Consider the following 18034-nt stretch of genomic DNA (forward strand, 5'->3'; position numbering starts at 1 on the left):
AAACATAATCTTTCTTCTCTTTCTCTCTCTCTCTCTCTCTCTCTCTCTCTCTCTCTCTCTCTCTCTCTCTCTCTCTCTCTCTCTCTCTCTCTCTCTCTCTCTCTCTCTCTCTCTCTCTCTCTCTCTCTCTCTCTCTCTCTCTCTCTCTCTCTCCCCTCTACCCCCTCTCTCTCTCTCTCTCTCTCTCTCTCTCTCTCTCTCTCTCTCTCTCTCTCTCTCTCAGTTTTTCCCTCTTCTCTCCTGAGGTGGGGGCCAAAAATGTCAGGAAATTGTGGCGTCCTTTACACCCCCCCACTGCCTGATGAACCCTGATGAGCACACCTGTGTAGAAGTGCGTTCTTGCCCTGCCCCCCCTTCTCCTGTCGCCCCCTGCCCATCCCAGAATTCCTCTCACTCATCTGACCTGCGCCTCGCCGGGGATCACTTCACACCTCTCCTCTGTTTGTTTTGCTTGCCCTGTCATCCCCCATCCCTCACCCCAAATGAAGCCAAATAACTCTGTGTCAGTGAGGAGACCCCCCAAACCCCTACCTCATCACAGACTCCTGCTGACCCATCTCCACTGACAGAGCTAGACGGGGGTAAGACAGGCCAGGAATGTATGGATCACTGTGTTTTTCAAATTCTTCTGATTCTGCTCTTAACTTTTAGATAGGAGATGAGGGACCCACATAACGTAGTGGTTATCTCTAGGTTCTCCTCTGATTTTGCAGTTACTTATTCACCAGTCAACATGACTAGCTGGGTTATTACATTTAAAAAATGTGCACAATATGCTGTTTTCAGATGAGGAGAATTTCTAAATGTACTCTATTTATGACATGAAGTGTAACTTTGGATAAAAGATGTGTATCATGTCACTAGAGCTTCAAGAGAGCCCCAGAGTTAACACTCAGACCAGGACAGAAGCCCTCCCCAGACCCCTCATACCTTTGCAGGCTTTCCTGTGGGAGATGGTTTTGGACAGGTCTCTGTAGTAACCCTCCTTGCAGTAGTGACAGTGGCGTCCGGCCGTGTTGTGACGACAGTTGAGACAGACTCCTCCGCTCTTCCTCCCAGACAGCTTGTACAGCTCCATGTTGAAACGGCATCGCCTGGCATGCAGGTTACAGTTACAGGCTGCAGAGACAGAAAAGAAGGGAGGTATTGCATTTTTAAGCAGCCTTTATAGGCACATTTCAACTTATTTGAATTGCGAATTCAATGCCAAATCAACAACAACAAAAACACTGCACAGAGGGAGAGAGTGAGAAAGAGAGAGAATAGAATAAACAGAAGAGAAGAGAAAATAATAAAGGGAAGAAGAAAAGAAAGAGAAGAAAATATATTCTTCCATTGAATTACAAACTCTACAGATTACTGCACTCTATCTACACCACCGCTTGATGCCCACACCCCAATTATCAGTATGGTGCCTGACAACCGATAAAGCGTTGTGAATAATTGCAGTATTCTGTACGTGTTTGTTTACAAGATATACAAATCCTACTTGACACCCGGGCCTCAGCAGATCAGCCCCCCAAGGTAAAAGACCGTGAGAGTTTTAACTTCCCTGATAATGAGGTCAGGCACTGAGCTGAGTCCAGTCGTTTTCTCTCTCTCTCTCTCTCTCTCTCTCTCTCTCTCTCTCTCTCTCTCTCTCTCTCTCTCTCTCTCTCTCTCTCTCTCTCTCTCTCTCTTTCTTGCTTCCTCTGCCTCTCTCACTCTGCCCTCCATCCCCCTCTCTCTTTCTTCTCTCTCTCTCTCTTTCACTTTCTCTACCCCCTCTCCCCCCTCGCTCTCTCTCTCGTTCACTCTCTCTCCCCCTCTCTCTCTCTCTTTCTCTCAAGGTTCTTCTCTCCTCCTAGCAGACTCTACCAGACAAGGTCTCAGTACAGTATTATCAATCCACACCAAATCCCCGGTCGTGTTTGCTGCTTGTTTACTAATGAATAAAGTTGCTACAGCCGAGTTTAATTAGCCAGCTGATGTTTATTCATGACTCGTCGCTTGGCTTGACTTCATTAAACCCCCCATCCGACAACACACACACACACACATCTACCAGTCCGTCCAGGTCTCCCTTCCTCATCAATGATTTACTGCGGGACACAATAGTCCCACTACAGTGTACTGTACCAAATACTGCATCACAATGCCAATGCCACAGGAGGGGTGAGGGAGGGAACATCTGGATAGGGCTCCACCCTGACACATCTGCCCATGTTTTTCAGCTCACTCCCTCCCGAAACACACGTACTGTACACACACTCAAGTAGGCTACTTCCTGTTATCATGTGCCCATCACAATCTAGGGAACAGAGTCGCTCCTCAGCTTGCACCAGTTAAAACAAAGATCCATTGAAGGGCTGTAGTGTTTTAGTCCAGACACTATAATTAGCTCATTCATACAAATGATGTTAGAGACTGGAGAGAAGGAGTGTCAGGGGGTTCACACATAGCTCAGTCCCTTATCTGTAGGGTCTGGTTTCCCAGCTCTCTACCGGACACCAGGGGTCGTTAATTAGGGCTGTCCTCTTTGCTTGTTTTCCTCCTGCTCTGGGACTGTCGATTTTCTGTGTTTGTTGCCTGGGCTCACCCTGGGCTTTAGCCCCCTCACCCCTCACCCCTCACTGCCTTAGGGGCATCACGGTGGAAAACTATCCATCTGCTTTGGGGGCATCGCATAGGAAACCTATCCATCCCTTAACCCTCTGCCTGGAGGCCAGGAGGTTTAGGGATTACCGGCAGAGAGAGTTAAGGCACGGACACACCGGTAGCATTTACCGGTGGCGAGTACTTATCACCTCTGAACAGTGCCAGCCGTAATTTGCAAGCCAATTCTACATGTAGAATCGTGCGAACATGTCGGCAGTCACACACCCACAGTGTGTTTTAGGGGTGGTCCCTAAACACTGGCCGAACGAATGGCGAACGAACGGCAGATGGACATTCAGTGCAGCGTGTCCGCTCCCTCAGGCTGCCGGATCTGTCATGCCCTGGCTCTGGGACTCTTATATGTTGAGCCAGGGTGTGTAGTTTCTATGTGTTTGTGTTCTGTGGTTAAGTTCTAGTGCTTGTGTTTCTATGTTGGCCGGGGTGGTTCTCAATCAGAGGCAACGTGAATCAGCTGTTGCTTGTTGTCTCTGATTGGGAACCATACTTAGGCAGCCGTTTGGGCATTGTCATTTGTGGGATCTTGTTCCGTATGGTGTGTATTGTAACCAAGGACTTCACGTTTCGTATCGTTTGTTGTTTTGTTTGTTCAATAAATAAGTATGTTCACTTATCACGCTGCGCATTGGTCCACTTCCTCCGACGATCGTGACAGAAGATCCCACCATAACTGGACCAAGCAGCGTGTCCAGGAGCCAACGCCAGAGAGGGCTCTAAAGGATATCAACCTCGACTGGGTCAAGCCGCGGGAGGAGGAGAGAGGCTGGACTTGGGAGCAGAGGAGCGAGAGTCTGGCGAGAGCCATGGAGGCCTGGCCCACGGGGAGGAGAGACGGCCAGAACATTTTTAGGGGGGGGGCTCACGCCGTGGACGACGGGGCAGCAGGAGGCCGGGATAGAGTGGTTCAGCGGGTTGGCAAAGGAGGCCGCCAGGTTACGGGAGTCACTGGTCACCAGTGGGAAGGAGAATGTAGAGGCACGGCGAGAGGTACTGGGGTGTGTTGCCAGTCCGGTCCGGCCCGTTCCTGATCCCCGCGTAGGGCCAGTGGTGTGTGTCCCCAGTACGGTCCGGCTTGTTCCACCGGTGCCTGGTCCGGCACCGGTCAGCTGCTCCACTCCGGAGCTAGAGCAATCCGCTCCACCAGTGTTCAGTCCAGCTCTGGCCAGCAGGACCGGACCAGGGGCGCTTTGGGGGGTTTGTTGGAGGGTGGGGGTCAAGCCCGGAGCCGGAACCGCCTCCGAGGAGGAATGCCCACCCGGCCCTCCCCTGTTCGGTTTATGTTTGGCGTGGTCGCAGTCCGCGCCTTTGGGGGGGGTACTGTCACGCCCTGGCTCTGGGACTCTTATATGTTGAGCCAGGGTGTGTAGTTTCTATGTGTTTGTGTTCTGTGGTTAAGTTCTAGTGCTTGTGTTTCTATGTTGGCCGGGGTGGTTCTCAATCAGAGGCAACGTGAATCAGCTGTTGCTTGTTGTCTCTGATTGGGAACCATACTGTTTGGGCATTGTCATTTGTGGGATCTTGTTCCGTATGGTGTGTATTGTAACCAAGGACTTCACGTTTCGTATCGTTTGTTGTTTTGTTCGTTCAATAAATAAGTATGTTCACTTATCACGCTGCGCATTGGTCCACTTCCTCCGACGATCGTGACAGGATCACTGCTCAGACTGCTCCAGGCAGCTCTATAGTTACACTACCCAGACTCCTTCGCACCCTGCCTAATGATGGGAGCAGGGATTACAACAACTGGGCAATATGCATTAATTCTCTCTTTTCTCTCTCTTTTTTCATTCTCTCCATCTTTACAATAACAGAGATATGCTACAGGGCATGTTGGCTATTATACAGTATGCAACTGTGATGGAAAGGTGTAATACGCTTCAAGCTACAGTAATTGGTTCCAAAAGATACATTGCGCGACCAATGGGAAAGAGCAAAACACCCTTTATCTAAACTTCTGGTTCTTAGAACCTTAGAAAGTGATAGACCTGCATCACAATAGCCCATACAGAGTCAGACTTCTTCTCTTCAATTAAATCCTCCCGGGGTTTAGAGTGGCTCCAAAAAAAATATAATGCTACATGACATGAAACCGAGCAACATATGAATAACAAGGTGTTTTATGAGTTATTATGAGTACAAACTTTTTTAACAATTACATAACCCTGGTAGTTTTCTTTTCTGCTAGATTTAATTAAAAACAATTGAAGATAAAAGCTGATGTTCCGCTTGCTTGTCTGGCATTGGCTTATCACGTTTCCTGCAATGTTGTGAAAGGTACGTTTGTCATTCAGGCTTCATTCAACCCTTATCCATTCATTCATGTGGAGTTCCCCCTTTCAAATTGAGTTTAACCAAATACTCATCTTGTTTTGTCTTGGTGGTAACTATGGGATACACCCCCTCGTCATTGAATACCTGTTATACTTGTGTTTTTTTCTATATGTCAGCGCTCTGAAGATGAGGCCCATGTTGTTTTAACACCTGCATTGACCTGGGACATTCTCTGTGCTGAGGGTTCACAGCAGCAGCTCTTCCTGACAGGCCTCATCTGAAGTTGAGACACCTCCACAGTCACAGAGGTCTAGAAGAGGCTGAAGAGCAGTCCCCACTGTTGCTGTCAAGCACACACACATGCCGCGCAAACATATGCAACACACACTTCTACCGTGGGATTCCTGTGATGAGACCCCAGCCAAATGAGAGAAAGAGAACAATTGTCTTCCACTACTTCCAACACACACACACACACACACACACACACAAATGCACACAAACAGAAATAAGCTACTCACACCTGCTCCTTGGGCCAGGCAGGATTCAGGGTGGCTGCCCCTCAATAGAGAAACACAAAAGCTGCAAGCGCCACACTCCTGCCAGACCTTTCAGCGTACATACTTATAAGACCATGAGACTCCAATGCACCTCAACACACACACACACACACACACACACACACACACACACACACACACACACACACACACACACACACACACACACACACACACACACATGGGAATGCCTGGAACGTACTGTGTGCTTTGAAGTGCGTTCTCTCTCCCCATTTACCAATTGTACAGGCCGTCATTGTAAATAAGAATTTGTTCTTAACTAACTTGCCTAGTTAAATAAAGGTTAAATAAATACATAAAATACACATTTTGTCTTCAGGGCATGAGAAGACATGTTTTACTATTACGAAAGCGAGGTGATAACTGAAAATATTAAATGAGGAGACATGACACAATTATTTGTAGTGTAATTACTACTTGTTTTGTTTCATATAAATTAAGCATATTGTACATTTAATGTAAGATTGAATCTGGAAGTTAAAAATGAGACCAGGAAGCAAAAGTGTGGCAATTTTCTAACCCCATGGGGCTATCAACTATAACCCTTCAGGTTGGGTTACCGTGGCAACCCACCGCTAGTTAATGACCCACAGGTATGTAGTAAAATGTGTTAACTGATCCATTTAAGCACATATAAGCACATATAATTGAGTTAGCCAGATCAAGATAAGCTTAGCCCTCCTAATGACACTCACACCTACTGAAAACGGGACCTTTACCTCCCCAAATAAGTTTTGAAAAAAGTAATTTGAATTAAAAGCCGAAGAAGAAATATTAGAAAGAAGATACTGTGGTATTTTGCGGGAAATATAAAATGAGGCCTAGGCCTATCAGTTGTTACTGAGAAACAGCACACATTAGACCACCAGAGAGAGTTGGATCTAAAGAGAGTGTGTTTGTGTGTGTTGCAGAATTGGCAGATGTTCGCTCCGAACGGTCCCCAGGCTCTTGGACTGACCCCATTGCTATCACTAACACACAGCCCTGCTTCCTTGTTTTCCTAATTAACGAGAAAGTTTGACCCTGGGAGTCAAGCTCAAGTTGCAATAAGTTCCAGTCGACAACTGTTGGTCTAGTTTCATATAGTGACAGATTTGTTCAGAAAATTCACTGCTATGAAGAACGCTTGTTACTGAATAAATTGATACAAGTCCAAACTTAATTGGCACCATATAAAACCTTCATTAGAACCTGATCACCCACTCTGCAAGACGTCTTCAACAATGTTCATCTCAAAAACTGTCCACCCACCCGTCCATCCGTCCACCCACCCGTCCATCCGTCTGTTGTAACATTCAGGGGTCACAGACTGACCTGAGTCCCGTCATTGATATTCCACAAACCCCACAAATTCCATCTCCCTGCTGCCTCAAACCTTCACTATCCCCCAAACCAGACGGAATAGCAACACCCAACACCAGAGCGTCAGAGCAGGGGAGCAGGGGTAGGGAGCAGGAGGCTCTCGCTATTCTGTCTCTAGGTTTAAAACAAACAGGCGGGGGAGCCCCTACACGCACAGTTTACTTTTAATCCTACGGGCGCCCCTGAAAGTAATCAGATTAGGCCCAGAAAGCCCCTGAAGACAAAATGAAAAAATATTGGGTGTCCCTGCTTTGGCGATTGTTTTGGTTTTCGAGGGGTTTTGGCGGAGAAGGGAGGTGTGTGTGTGTGTGTGTGTGAGTGTATGTTGTCCATGTGTGGATGGGTTGATGAATTCTGTTTGTTACATCAGCAGCAGGACTTCCCAGTATTACAGCACATTACATACATTTTTAGAATGCAAGGCATGATGCAACACTGAGCACCAAATGTGTCTCAAATGTCATCCTATGACTTTTAACCAGAGCCCCTCTGGTCACAACGTAGTGCACTATTAGGGTCAACAGTTGGTACTTCAATTCCCTCTACCCCGCTAACCTATAGACAGCATGTGCAACAGTGTTGCTTCCGTCCCTCTCCTCGCCCCTACCTGGGCTTGAACCAGGGACCCTCTGCACACATCGACAACAGTCACCCTCGAAGCACCGTTACCCATTGCTCCACAAAAGCCACAGCCCTGGCAGAGCAAGGGAAAAAAATACTTCAAGGTCTCAGAGCGAGTGGCGTCACCAATTGAAATGCTACTAGCGTGCACCGCTAACTAGCGAGCCATTTCAAACCGGTTACACATGCTTAGGACTGGTCAATGTTGGAGACCTAAGGAAACATTACATTAGCCACACACCAGCAGTAGTTGCGAGGGAGTTGTGCTTCATACAGCTAAAAGTAGGAGGATCACATAATTGACATACAGCCAGGAGATCCCTCCTCAGACAAGATCCATTCTACAGATCTAATCCACTTTAATCCACTCCACAAGTGGGTCAAAAAGTCTGATAGGATAAACGTACACATATGACTGCATGCTATGGTACACCTTCAGCTATGCCAGACCAACACACACGCATGCACGTGCACACACACACTCAAATGTACAGTACATACGCACACACACGAATGTACACACACACTACTGCTATAGATTCCTTGCACAACTTAAAGCCTTACATAGGGGGTATAATGATATCGTCTGTGATTTAAAATCTTTTCCATCTTTTCATACTCCAGCCGTAATGCCTTGCATTATAGTTAAAGTGCACCAGTTGCAAACAATCATTTTGATTCACACATCCACAACTGGCAGCAGCCTCTTAGGCTATTGGCAGACAGACAGATTCACTCAATGTTGACACTTTCCTTGGCTATGATTAAAAAGCCTTGGTGTTCATGACAGTTAGCTAGGCCTACTTCCCGCAGCTCTTGTAGCCAGGACAATATTGTACATATCAGGACTGAGGACCACACCGATGCTCTAGTATGTGTAGAATTCACATGCCCTGGAATTCTACTCTCTCTTATAAATAAATAATAGTTTCTTGAGAACAAAATTACAGTTTTTTGCAAAACAACCCAACAACATCTCACTATGTCAAATCCCATAATAACAGCAGACACACACTCAAACACACACACTCAAACACACACACACACACACACACACAAAGCATCAAGTGATCTGAGCGAGAGAGAGAGAGAGAGAGAGGGGAAATATTTACGCTAACGCTGTAGCTATGCCATATGTATCATACTTGCTCAGATATCAACTAATATATCTGACCCATTAAACTTCATGACAACAATTACTTAAATTGCTTCATGTTACCACAGTAATTTATTCGTTGTGTGTTATTTTTCCTTTTACATTGGAACAATTTTTTTTTTGTCTGGTTTATTTGTTGATTCAGACACTGCCATGGTAAAAGCTGGGCATTATGTCATTCCAGAGCTGGGAATTCCCAAATAAATTAAATGTATTCAGAGAGTTTAATGGATGACATCATACTTATAGGCCTAACAATGCATGTTTTGAGACGTTCCCTTTGGATCCAATTATAGCATCAAATCAATGTGATTAAACGGGCCTGACAACTTCAAATGGTGCATCATATACAGATGAAAGAGCACTCTGGTGACGTTTAGTAGACATCTAATAGCTGCCAGTCAATTAAACCAAAAAACAACAACAAAATATAACAGCTGACATTATGTGTGTTTACTTTCGATCAAATGAGGGAGCTTTATTGAATCAGACTAAGGGCTCTATTCAATCAGATCCGCTTTATAGCCGGCATCCGCATAACGGTTGTTTTGGCGGTGTTGGAGGTGGAACTGCGTTAGTGCTGTCAAATCCACAAGCGGCTCCTGGCATTATACCTAAAGCGGACATTGCCATTGGCATTAAGAGAAATCCCATGCAGCCTTGTTTACAAGTTCGAACACTGGAATGTGAGATGTAATCTACACCTCGATTAGGCTGATAGAAATCCTCATTATTTTGTTGAATAATTTTCAATTTGAGCTTCATTATTTCTATATAGCCTACACTTTGTTGTTCTGAACTTCTACCCGAGTGGGACGGTTTTGTTGCTTCGTGACAATGATCAAGAGCAGCTGCTCACCGTTTTGACAGCTCCAATGTAGTTACACCTCTGACACTGCCAAAACATCAGCTATGCAGGTTCCAAGTGGAAAAAGCATCTACTTTATTTTTACCGATATAAATAACAGCATTCTCCAAGTAATCAGCTTGGAAAATGGGATTGTAAATACACATAGAAATAGTTTTAGATTAGTTTTAACCACACCTGCAAAGACCATGTCTGAATACCAACTACTGAGAAGTAAGTAGGACATAGGCAAAATTGCCACTGGGAATGGGGGTACATGTCCCCCCCAATATTCAGAACAAAAATACAAAATACAAATAAAAATGATTTGGGGGCTCCCTGGAGATTGGGGGGCCCCAGATAGCATATGAACACGTCATAAGCAATGGCGAAATGTGCAGAATTGCAGGAAATTAGATTTAATGGGCACACATTTTTTTTCCAACTCCTCCACAATCTCAATTTTCAAACAGAAATGGGATGTGCTTTTGGTGGTTCATCGATGTGTCATTCTGGTCATGCGCACTGTGACTGAAGTAGGTAGTAAGTTAAGCAAGCCACTTGTAGCTAGCCAGTAACTCCTCCAGTATGTGTTGACTTCATTTCACAGGATTTGTTTTTGGACGGAAGCTGTAGAGATCGGTAAGAAATGGCACTTCTGTGGCCAAATATCTTATTCATAATTGTTTTTGTTTTTATGCATTAAATGACCTGGTATGATGGTGCATTGATCAGTTATACAGTTTAAAGCCATTATTTTAGCGTTTTTGCCCAAAGTCGATCTTTAAAATAATTGTCCAGTGTTTCCAGAATTCTATTCAATATTACCTGTAATTAATTACAATATGAGTTGAATAGTTTTCCTTCCAAAAAATTGTTATTAAGTATGCTAAAAAGCAGCTTTTCTGTGTTGGCATGGTATGGGTTTACCCCAACGACATAATGGTGTGAATGACATCATCCTCTATGAGGAAATAGTAAGCATTTTTGAAAATGTCTGTTTGAGATACAAGTTTGAGGTGGGGGGGGGGGGTTTCTCCAATTTCTGCTTTTGCCACAAATACGAGTGTAAGATGAGTCAACAACAAAACACATTTGGAGGGTTGGGGGGCATTCTACTTATCCTTCCACTTATACTGTGTTTTCAAAATTCCCCTCCAAATATCCCTCAAGAGAGGCATCATAAGTCATGTCAAACTTTGTAGAATTGCAGGAAATGCGTTTTAAAATTTAAAAAAAAAATCTGGTCCCCGTCTACTGTTCGTCCCCCCAAATATCTACACCACAATTTCGCCCTTGGCGTAGGAAAGGCATGCGTAGGAAAGGTGTGCGTAGGAAAGGCGTACATTTCCTAAGTCAGAATCGGGCTCTTAGTGAACAGCATCAACATGTGTAAAATATAAATATTAAATCACAAGTCAAGTGTCAAACCTTGCCTCTGTATTTAAAAGCTGTATACCCCTTACATATACTACTGGAACAGTTAGGGAAGCATATTCCTTTTAAGTCGTTCATTCAATGAATGTCTTTCTAATTAAATAAAGCTACAGCTATTCTCCTTTCTTTCTATTGTTCTCCTCTCCAGTCCAGACTGTTTCAATATCATCCGGCATGCGTCAAACATTTGTAATATTTTGCACGAAGCCAGCTGTTATTTTGGATGGGAAGGGAAAAGAACACAACAACTTGGGTTGGAGCCACGGAGATGATGATGATTTATTTTACAAGTTACCGCAATGTTCCGGAATGCTTTGTTGGTTTGACGGAAATCTAAACTTTTTTAATTGGAAAAATAAAAAAGGTCTGATTTGAAACTACAGTATCACCTTGGCGTGACATAAACAAATAAAAGATTAGAGAGAAAAAGTGTACCAGGAAGAAACGTATTAAGATGAAGGTTCTTTGATCACCTTAACCAGAGTGGACAAGGCCCCACAATAACAAACTCTGATTTCAGATCAGTTTCCAGGTGGGGAATAAAGGGAATGGAGTCAGCGATACGCTTCTAATGAAACACACATTTAACATAGCGGCGGCCTTCGTTTGTCTGAATGCATGGCCGGAAGAGAAGGATTTATGTCATGCCCGTTCAGACAAACACCTGTATCTGCATCGATGTATAAGGACGTAAACGCTCCATATTTAATTGAAGACAACTGTTTGTATTGTCAAACAGGACCCTGTTGATTCCATGATCACTCTCTCTACAGAGACTTCAGTGGACACTCAGTCAAAACAAACAAATGGGCTTTCCACAAGTTGTTCCATTCTTGCACTTTGAATGTGTGACACAATGTGAAATCATATCCCCACAATGTGAAATCATATCCCCACAATGTGAAATCATATCCCCACAATGTGAAATCATATACCCACAATGTGATTCCATATGTTCATGAAATGTAACATGCGTTTCCATGAAAGCATTTAGTAAAATTGTTATGAAACACTGCCCCTAAAAGAAATTAAAGGACATTACAGACATTTATTTGATTGAAAAATTTGTACCTGTTGTTCCTTTAATTGGCAATCATCAGCACAAGATGACAGTTTCCCCTTCAGACCTGTTTCAGGTCCATCCTCCAAGTGTATTTTCTATTCAAGAGTTGTAGATCTTTCTAGAATTGTAGATCTTTCAAGAATTGTAGATCTTTCTAGAGTTGTAGATCTTTCTAGAGTTGTAGATCTTTCTAGAGTTGTAGATCTTTCTAGAATTCTAGATCTTTCTAGAGTTCTGTCTGACTTCCATACCTTATATCAACCTCAAGGAAACTACTTAAGCCCACCAATTTAAACCTGAAGCATAAAAGGGGACCACGGAGGAGAAAAGGGAGAGGCATGGACCTGATTTCTGGAGGTGTGAGGCAGAGGAAGAGGGGGTCAGTTTGTGGGTGTGAGGGGTCACTCTGCCAGTGAGGCAGTGCAGGACCTCCCTGAAGCTTTCCTGGGATGGAGAGGACAGATGGGGAGAGGGGGGAGGGAAAGGGGGGAAGGGAAAGGGGGGCGGGGAAGGGGGGAGGGGCCCCTACTGCCTGCTGAGATTCTATCAGGCTGATTTAATTCCTTTATCGCTGCCAATTAGCAGTAGCACTTCTGCTCCCAGAGGGCTCTCGCCCCTTCTCTCTCTCTCTCTCTCTCTCTCTCTCTCTCTCTCTCTCTCTCTCTCTCTCTCTCTCTCTCTCTCTCTCTCTCTCTCTCTCTCTCTCTCTCTCTCTCTCTCTCTCTCTCTCAATTTCTAATGACCAACTCTGGATCTCAGAACTCTGTCACAGGAATTTCATGTTTCACATGCACACATTTTAATGACTCGTCTCTGGCACATAAAATATGATTTTTATCAGTCTGTTGCTTGTTAAATCATAGGCTCCACTTAATTAAAGAGACGTGGGTTGTGTCCAAATGGCCCCCTTTTTTCCTATTTAGTGCACTACTTTTTACCAAGGCCCATAGGGCTCTGGTCAAAAGTAATGCAGTATATAGGGAACAGGGTGCCATTTGGGACATAGCCTTGTGCAACTGAGTTCTGGGCTATATATTCATCAGTGTTTTAAGGCTGCTGTGGTTGTGATGAAATATGTACTGGTCTGGACGTGGGACTGAAATCTGAATTGAACTGATTTGAAATGGACAGGATTTTTACGAACCAAACAGGCTTTCCCCAACCGTGTAACCTTTTTTATATCAGTCAAGCTGTTATGGGTTTGTATCTAATTTCATAATTTAACACCGCAGCCGCTGGCTTTGGATGTTTCATACACATTTGCATTCTCATATCGTCTATTTTCCTCCTTCAAATTAGTCAATTCCCCTCGCAGACAGATGTATTTCTGTTCTGTTCTGTTCTGTTCTGTCAGTTGGCTAATGAAACATATTCCGCCGCAATTAAGAGCTGTGAGAAAGTGGGGTGCTCTGCTGCTGGGGGAATCCTAATGAAGCCGGGGTTCTAAGGCTAAGGTTAATGCTAAGCAGAGGGGATTTGGGACTGGAGGAGAATAAACATTAGCTGCAGAGCAGAATTCTCCATCTCAACATTCCCTCTGTTTCATCCAGTGGAATGCCTAGTCTAGTGGATTGCCTATGGGTCCAAAATGAAGATAATCCGACTTTCTATTTGACAGTTGTACTGTACATGGGCTTAGTGCAAACAATGTTCTTTCTGAAGAATGAGGGCCCATGGTGACCGTAGAGTACAGCTGAAATATTTTATGATACTATACTGTATACTGTACTGTAGCTCTGGGTAGAAGTTACAGATCTAAGAACATCAAATTGTAACTTTGGGGCAAACATTAAAGAAGAAAAACCCTGATCTTCCTTCAGTCAGTGTTCAGGGGTAACTTTATCCCACTGGTGTACAGTATGCTCCAGGATGTAAACTACTATTCCCATATGTGTCCTCTCCACCCTTTACGACTCTTATCAATCCCTATATGTTCCTCAGGACATTGGGTCACACTTCCACCACCATTTCGTCATCATCAACCTGCAGTAGCAGCACTCACTAACCCTAAGCAGCCCAGATAAGGAAGTCTCCATGGGGGCAGATAGTCCCACCGCATGGGGACTAATCAGGCCTGTTGCTCTGTCAAGAGCCTGCTCTCTGCTCTCGCCACACTGAGGGGCCAACAACAAAGGGGCCCTAATGGCCTCCTATTTCCCGCATTAGTGCCCATTTAATGTCCGGCCTGCCCTCTCATTAGGGAGCCCTGGTGTAGCCCCGGGCCCCTACACACCCTCCAGGCCCCCGGGGCCACTCTGGCACTTCCACCCCACGCTGGGAGCCTATAATAGGGCTAGTTTATAAAGGGGACGGCCTCTGATCTGAGGTGCATCAATTTGCTGAGTAAGCAAGGCTTCTATTGTCTGGTTGTGTGTGGAAAGAGATTTTGTGTGTTTGTTTGTTTGTTTGTGTGTATGTGTGTGTGTGTACAGTATCTAAGCCTCTGTGAGTGTTAGTGTTACTGTGTCTATTCTATATGAGTGTTTGGATGAGTAATTGCTAAATAAATACACCGTTGCCTGGAAAAGATCTTCCCTCCACTTCTTTAGTAAAACAACGACATACCAACACACAGAGAGCAGAGAATGCTAAAGTATTGAGGCTGTTGATACTGAGGGTGTGTTGTGTGTGTGAACTAAGCCATAAAAATGCCATGGGGGCAATCTGATGTGGACAGGCTCCATTCAGGCCGTGGCAGTGAAAGCCCTTTAGGGGTGAATAAAGAATATAATAAGGGCTGTCAGGGCTCCCATAGACCCCCACTAAACAATACCCACAAAGACCCAGCCGTCTTAATAGCATGAGGGACTGATACCCATTGGGGATGCAGTGCTGGACTGGAGGAGCATCCATCCACTTGCACTGTCAGTCACAACTCCGACAACTGTGTCAGCGGTGGGATCCGATTAGGTTCCTGTAGCTAAGAACTCCCATAAGTGAATTTGATTGGTAGACAGCTTGAGGAGCTGGAGCATCCACTGCGCTGGAGCATCCACTGACACTGTCACTATCGCCCTCCGACAACTCTCCCACTGGTGTTAGCGGTGGGATCCGCAAAGCTTGGTTTAACCAGACTGGGCGCTGTATTCACCATGAGTTAAACCAGGATATTGTAGCCGAGAACTTCACGAGTAACCAGGCTAGTGGTCGGTTACTGTAGCCGAGAGCTCCACAAATAAATGAATCTGATTGGTCAATGGCAAAGGGAAGTGTGTTGAACACGATACAGATAGAAAATAACTGGATTTATAGCTTTCAGTGAGGGCAAACCAAAATCTCTGCTTTCACTTATGAAGCGGTTGGGTTTTATTTTATTGAACGGTAAGCAGTGGGGACTAGAAATGGATTGTATTTAACTGTTGAAGCATTGGAGCAGTGTTTCCTTTTTCACAGTCAATTCCAGACAGAGAATCGCTGTGCTGAGATTCGTGCTTCCTTTTGCCAGACCAAAGTTATCTAATAACCTCAATGTGAACTATAGGTACTGTGGTAAATCTTCGGATAAATTCTGCCCTCTATCTGATCCTGAACAAACTGAACCAAGACCTCACCACATCGACGGGAAGTTGGGAACCAAACTGTGTAAAACAATTGCTCAACCCTTCGCAACCCCGGTGCAAGCCCGGCGTCAACACAACCTTAAAAACCAATGGTAATACTATTCCACTCTGTTTTCCACAGTTTAACAACCAGCCGTATTACTTAATAGTGTGTCTCCTCCATCTAGCCTCACACAGCGGACATCCACAAACAGCTCTTGGGCTACACAGAACCGACGTAGATCGGAAAGAGGCGAGACGGATCTCTCTAAACAACAGCTACCTCCCATCTCTCTTCTCTTGTCAAATATCACCTCCAGTGTATTTGGGCTGCATTGCTTTGGTCTCTATGAGACCGATTCAAAGGGATTTTCTGATCTCACATATTTTGGCAGGCTCTTTTCCCCTTGCCTGAGGGCCTGGCTGAGAAGGCCAAGTTGTCAACTAAGACACTGAGACGGCGGCATACGGCACAATGCTAACTAAACCAACACTTATCATAACTGTGGTTTACACTAATCCAGCAGAGTCTGCAATTAAGGCGGGCATACACACACACACACACACACACACGCACACACACAGATATCGCCTGCGCCTCCTAATGAAGATATTAACCTGTCATATTAGTCACAAAACGGAGGTGACAGGCAGTTTCTGTTACAGAGATGACTGGCCGGATTTGGAGGGAAAAGATCAACTGGATTCTGACTAGAAGAGCCAGACGTGGGGATATCCCCTCTAACATCATCTCAGTGACACGTTATGTAATGAACACGGCCTGAACATTGCATAGTTTCCCACCAATTTTTTGGTGGGTCCTTTAGTTTTCTGTTCACATGAGAGACGGTCGAGAGGGGTTTGGCGTTCGCTAAGGCTGGCTCTTCACGTATTGGACTATGGGGGAAAAAATCCCAGTGAGCAGACGAACCATGGATGAGAGACGGCTAGTAATGTATTTTTGGTTGGCTAATTGGGTTATGCTTGGTTTTCATGGTGTTGTTCATTTCCTATATAAAATGCACTCGTTGTGAGTCACTCTGGTTTGGAGTGTTATGCTAAATCACTAACAAGTGATGCAAAAAGGTTAGTAACAGAATGTCCCCAAAGTATTTAGTCTACAAATCACCTCTTTTGAGACAGTGCATGTATAACTATAGGACTGTTCAGTTCAAGTAAAGCAACCACTTCCAATGGCCTCCTTGGGATTTTTCCGATCCATAAATCATAACACATAGCATGTTAATGAATTGCCTTATTTCTCGCTATCTGGCCCAGAGTGATGTCATGTATATCATAAATCCTTACTTTTCTGAACAGTTAACTGACGACGAGGGACTTCTTTAGTGATCAGGGACCTAGAATAAGCACGCATGATAATATCATTATCATCACAGCCAAGAGGAAGTGAATGGGTGATGAATAAATGAATGAATGAATGAATGTGTACACTCTTAGAAAAAATATGCTATTTAGAACCTAAAAGGCTTAATCGGCTGTCCCCATAGGGGAACCTTTTGAAAAGCCCTTTTTGGTTCCAGGTAGAACCCTATTGGGTTCCATGTTCAATCCTTTCCCCAGAGGGTTCTACATGGAACCCAAAAGAGTTCTACCTGGAACCAAAAAGGGTTCTACCTGGAACCAAAAAGGGTTATCCTATGGGGACAGCCGAAGAACCCTTTTGGAACCCTTTTTTCTATGAGTGTAGGAGTAAAGTAATATGGTAAAACCCTCTCTAGTCTAATCTCTCCGCTCTATTCAATAAACCAGCTCCACTTCTCTGCTAGCATCATTAGTGATTATAGCACTAGGGCCCATTGTCACCAGGTGCGTGAACTTTAACCTTTTCGTGCTACCCCCAACCGCGACCCTCTGGGTCTTCTACCACCGCAGAAATGTGGCGTGACGCTTCTCGGGGGACCGAGGAGAACCGGGGGCTTTCCTTCCCTGCCTCGCTGCCTCCTGCAGATGTCGTTAGCATGTGTCACCTCCTCGCCGATTTACCGCCGTCCACGCTCTGGCCTTAACAAGCCTTCACGCTGCTTTATTGGAACGCAAGTCCACCGCAACGGATTTTTCAATAAAATGTATAAAGCATGAAAATGACTTCAGTTTGAGCTAAAGGGGAGGAGAGGAGAGGTGGTGGTGTGGTGGAGAAGAAGAAGAAGAATCAGAAGAAGAAGAAGAAGAAGCAGAAGAAGCAGAAGAAGAAGAAGAAGAAGAAGAAGAAGAAGAAGAAGAAGAAGAAGAAGAAGAAGAAGAAGAAGAAGAAGAAGATAAAGAGGGGGAGGAAAGGAGGAGGGAAGGGGTGTAGAATCTAGATTCTAGGCTATGCTCTGCTCTGCAGGCTGACTGCTTTCTCTTTCCCTGCAAACTAAACACTTGTCCTTTCACTATCCCACTGAGTGTGTGTTAAGTTACCTCTCCTTTCACAGGGCATTCAGGTCTGGCTATTTAACCTCCCTGATTTTTTCTAGCTCTTTTAACAATCTGTCAATTAGT

The 18034-nt window shown here is 44.7% G+C and overlaps 1 protein-coding gene across 1 annotated transcript in view; it reads right to left on the minus strand.

The window, feature by feature from the left end:
* Positions 1–883: 883 nt before the first annotated feature.
* Positions 884–18034, minus strand: part of LOC121553913 (netrin-1) — a 42408-nt gene continuing 25257 nt past the window's right edge. Inside the window, exon 3 of the mRNA XM_045217580.1 lies at positions 884–1119. Within this exon, the coding sequence (XP_045073515.1) occupies positions 893–1119 (227 nt within the window). The 3' untranslated portion in view covers positions 884–892. The remainder of the gene's footprint in view (positions 1120–18034) is intronic.

The sequence above is a fragment of the Coregonus clupeaformis genome, unplaced genomic scaffold, assembly GCF_020615455.1.
Source record: "Coregonus clupeaformis isolate EN_2021a unplaced genomic scaffold, ASM2061545v1 scaf1132, whole genome shotgun sequence".
Taxonomy (NCBI): domain Eukaryota; kingdom Metazoa; phylum Chordata; class Actinopteri; order Salmoniformes; family Salmonidae; genus Coregonus; species Coregonus clupeaformis.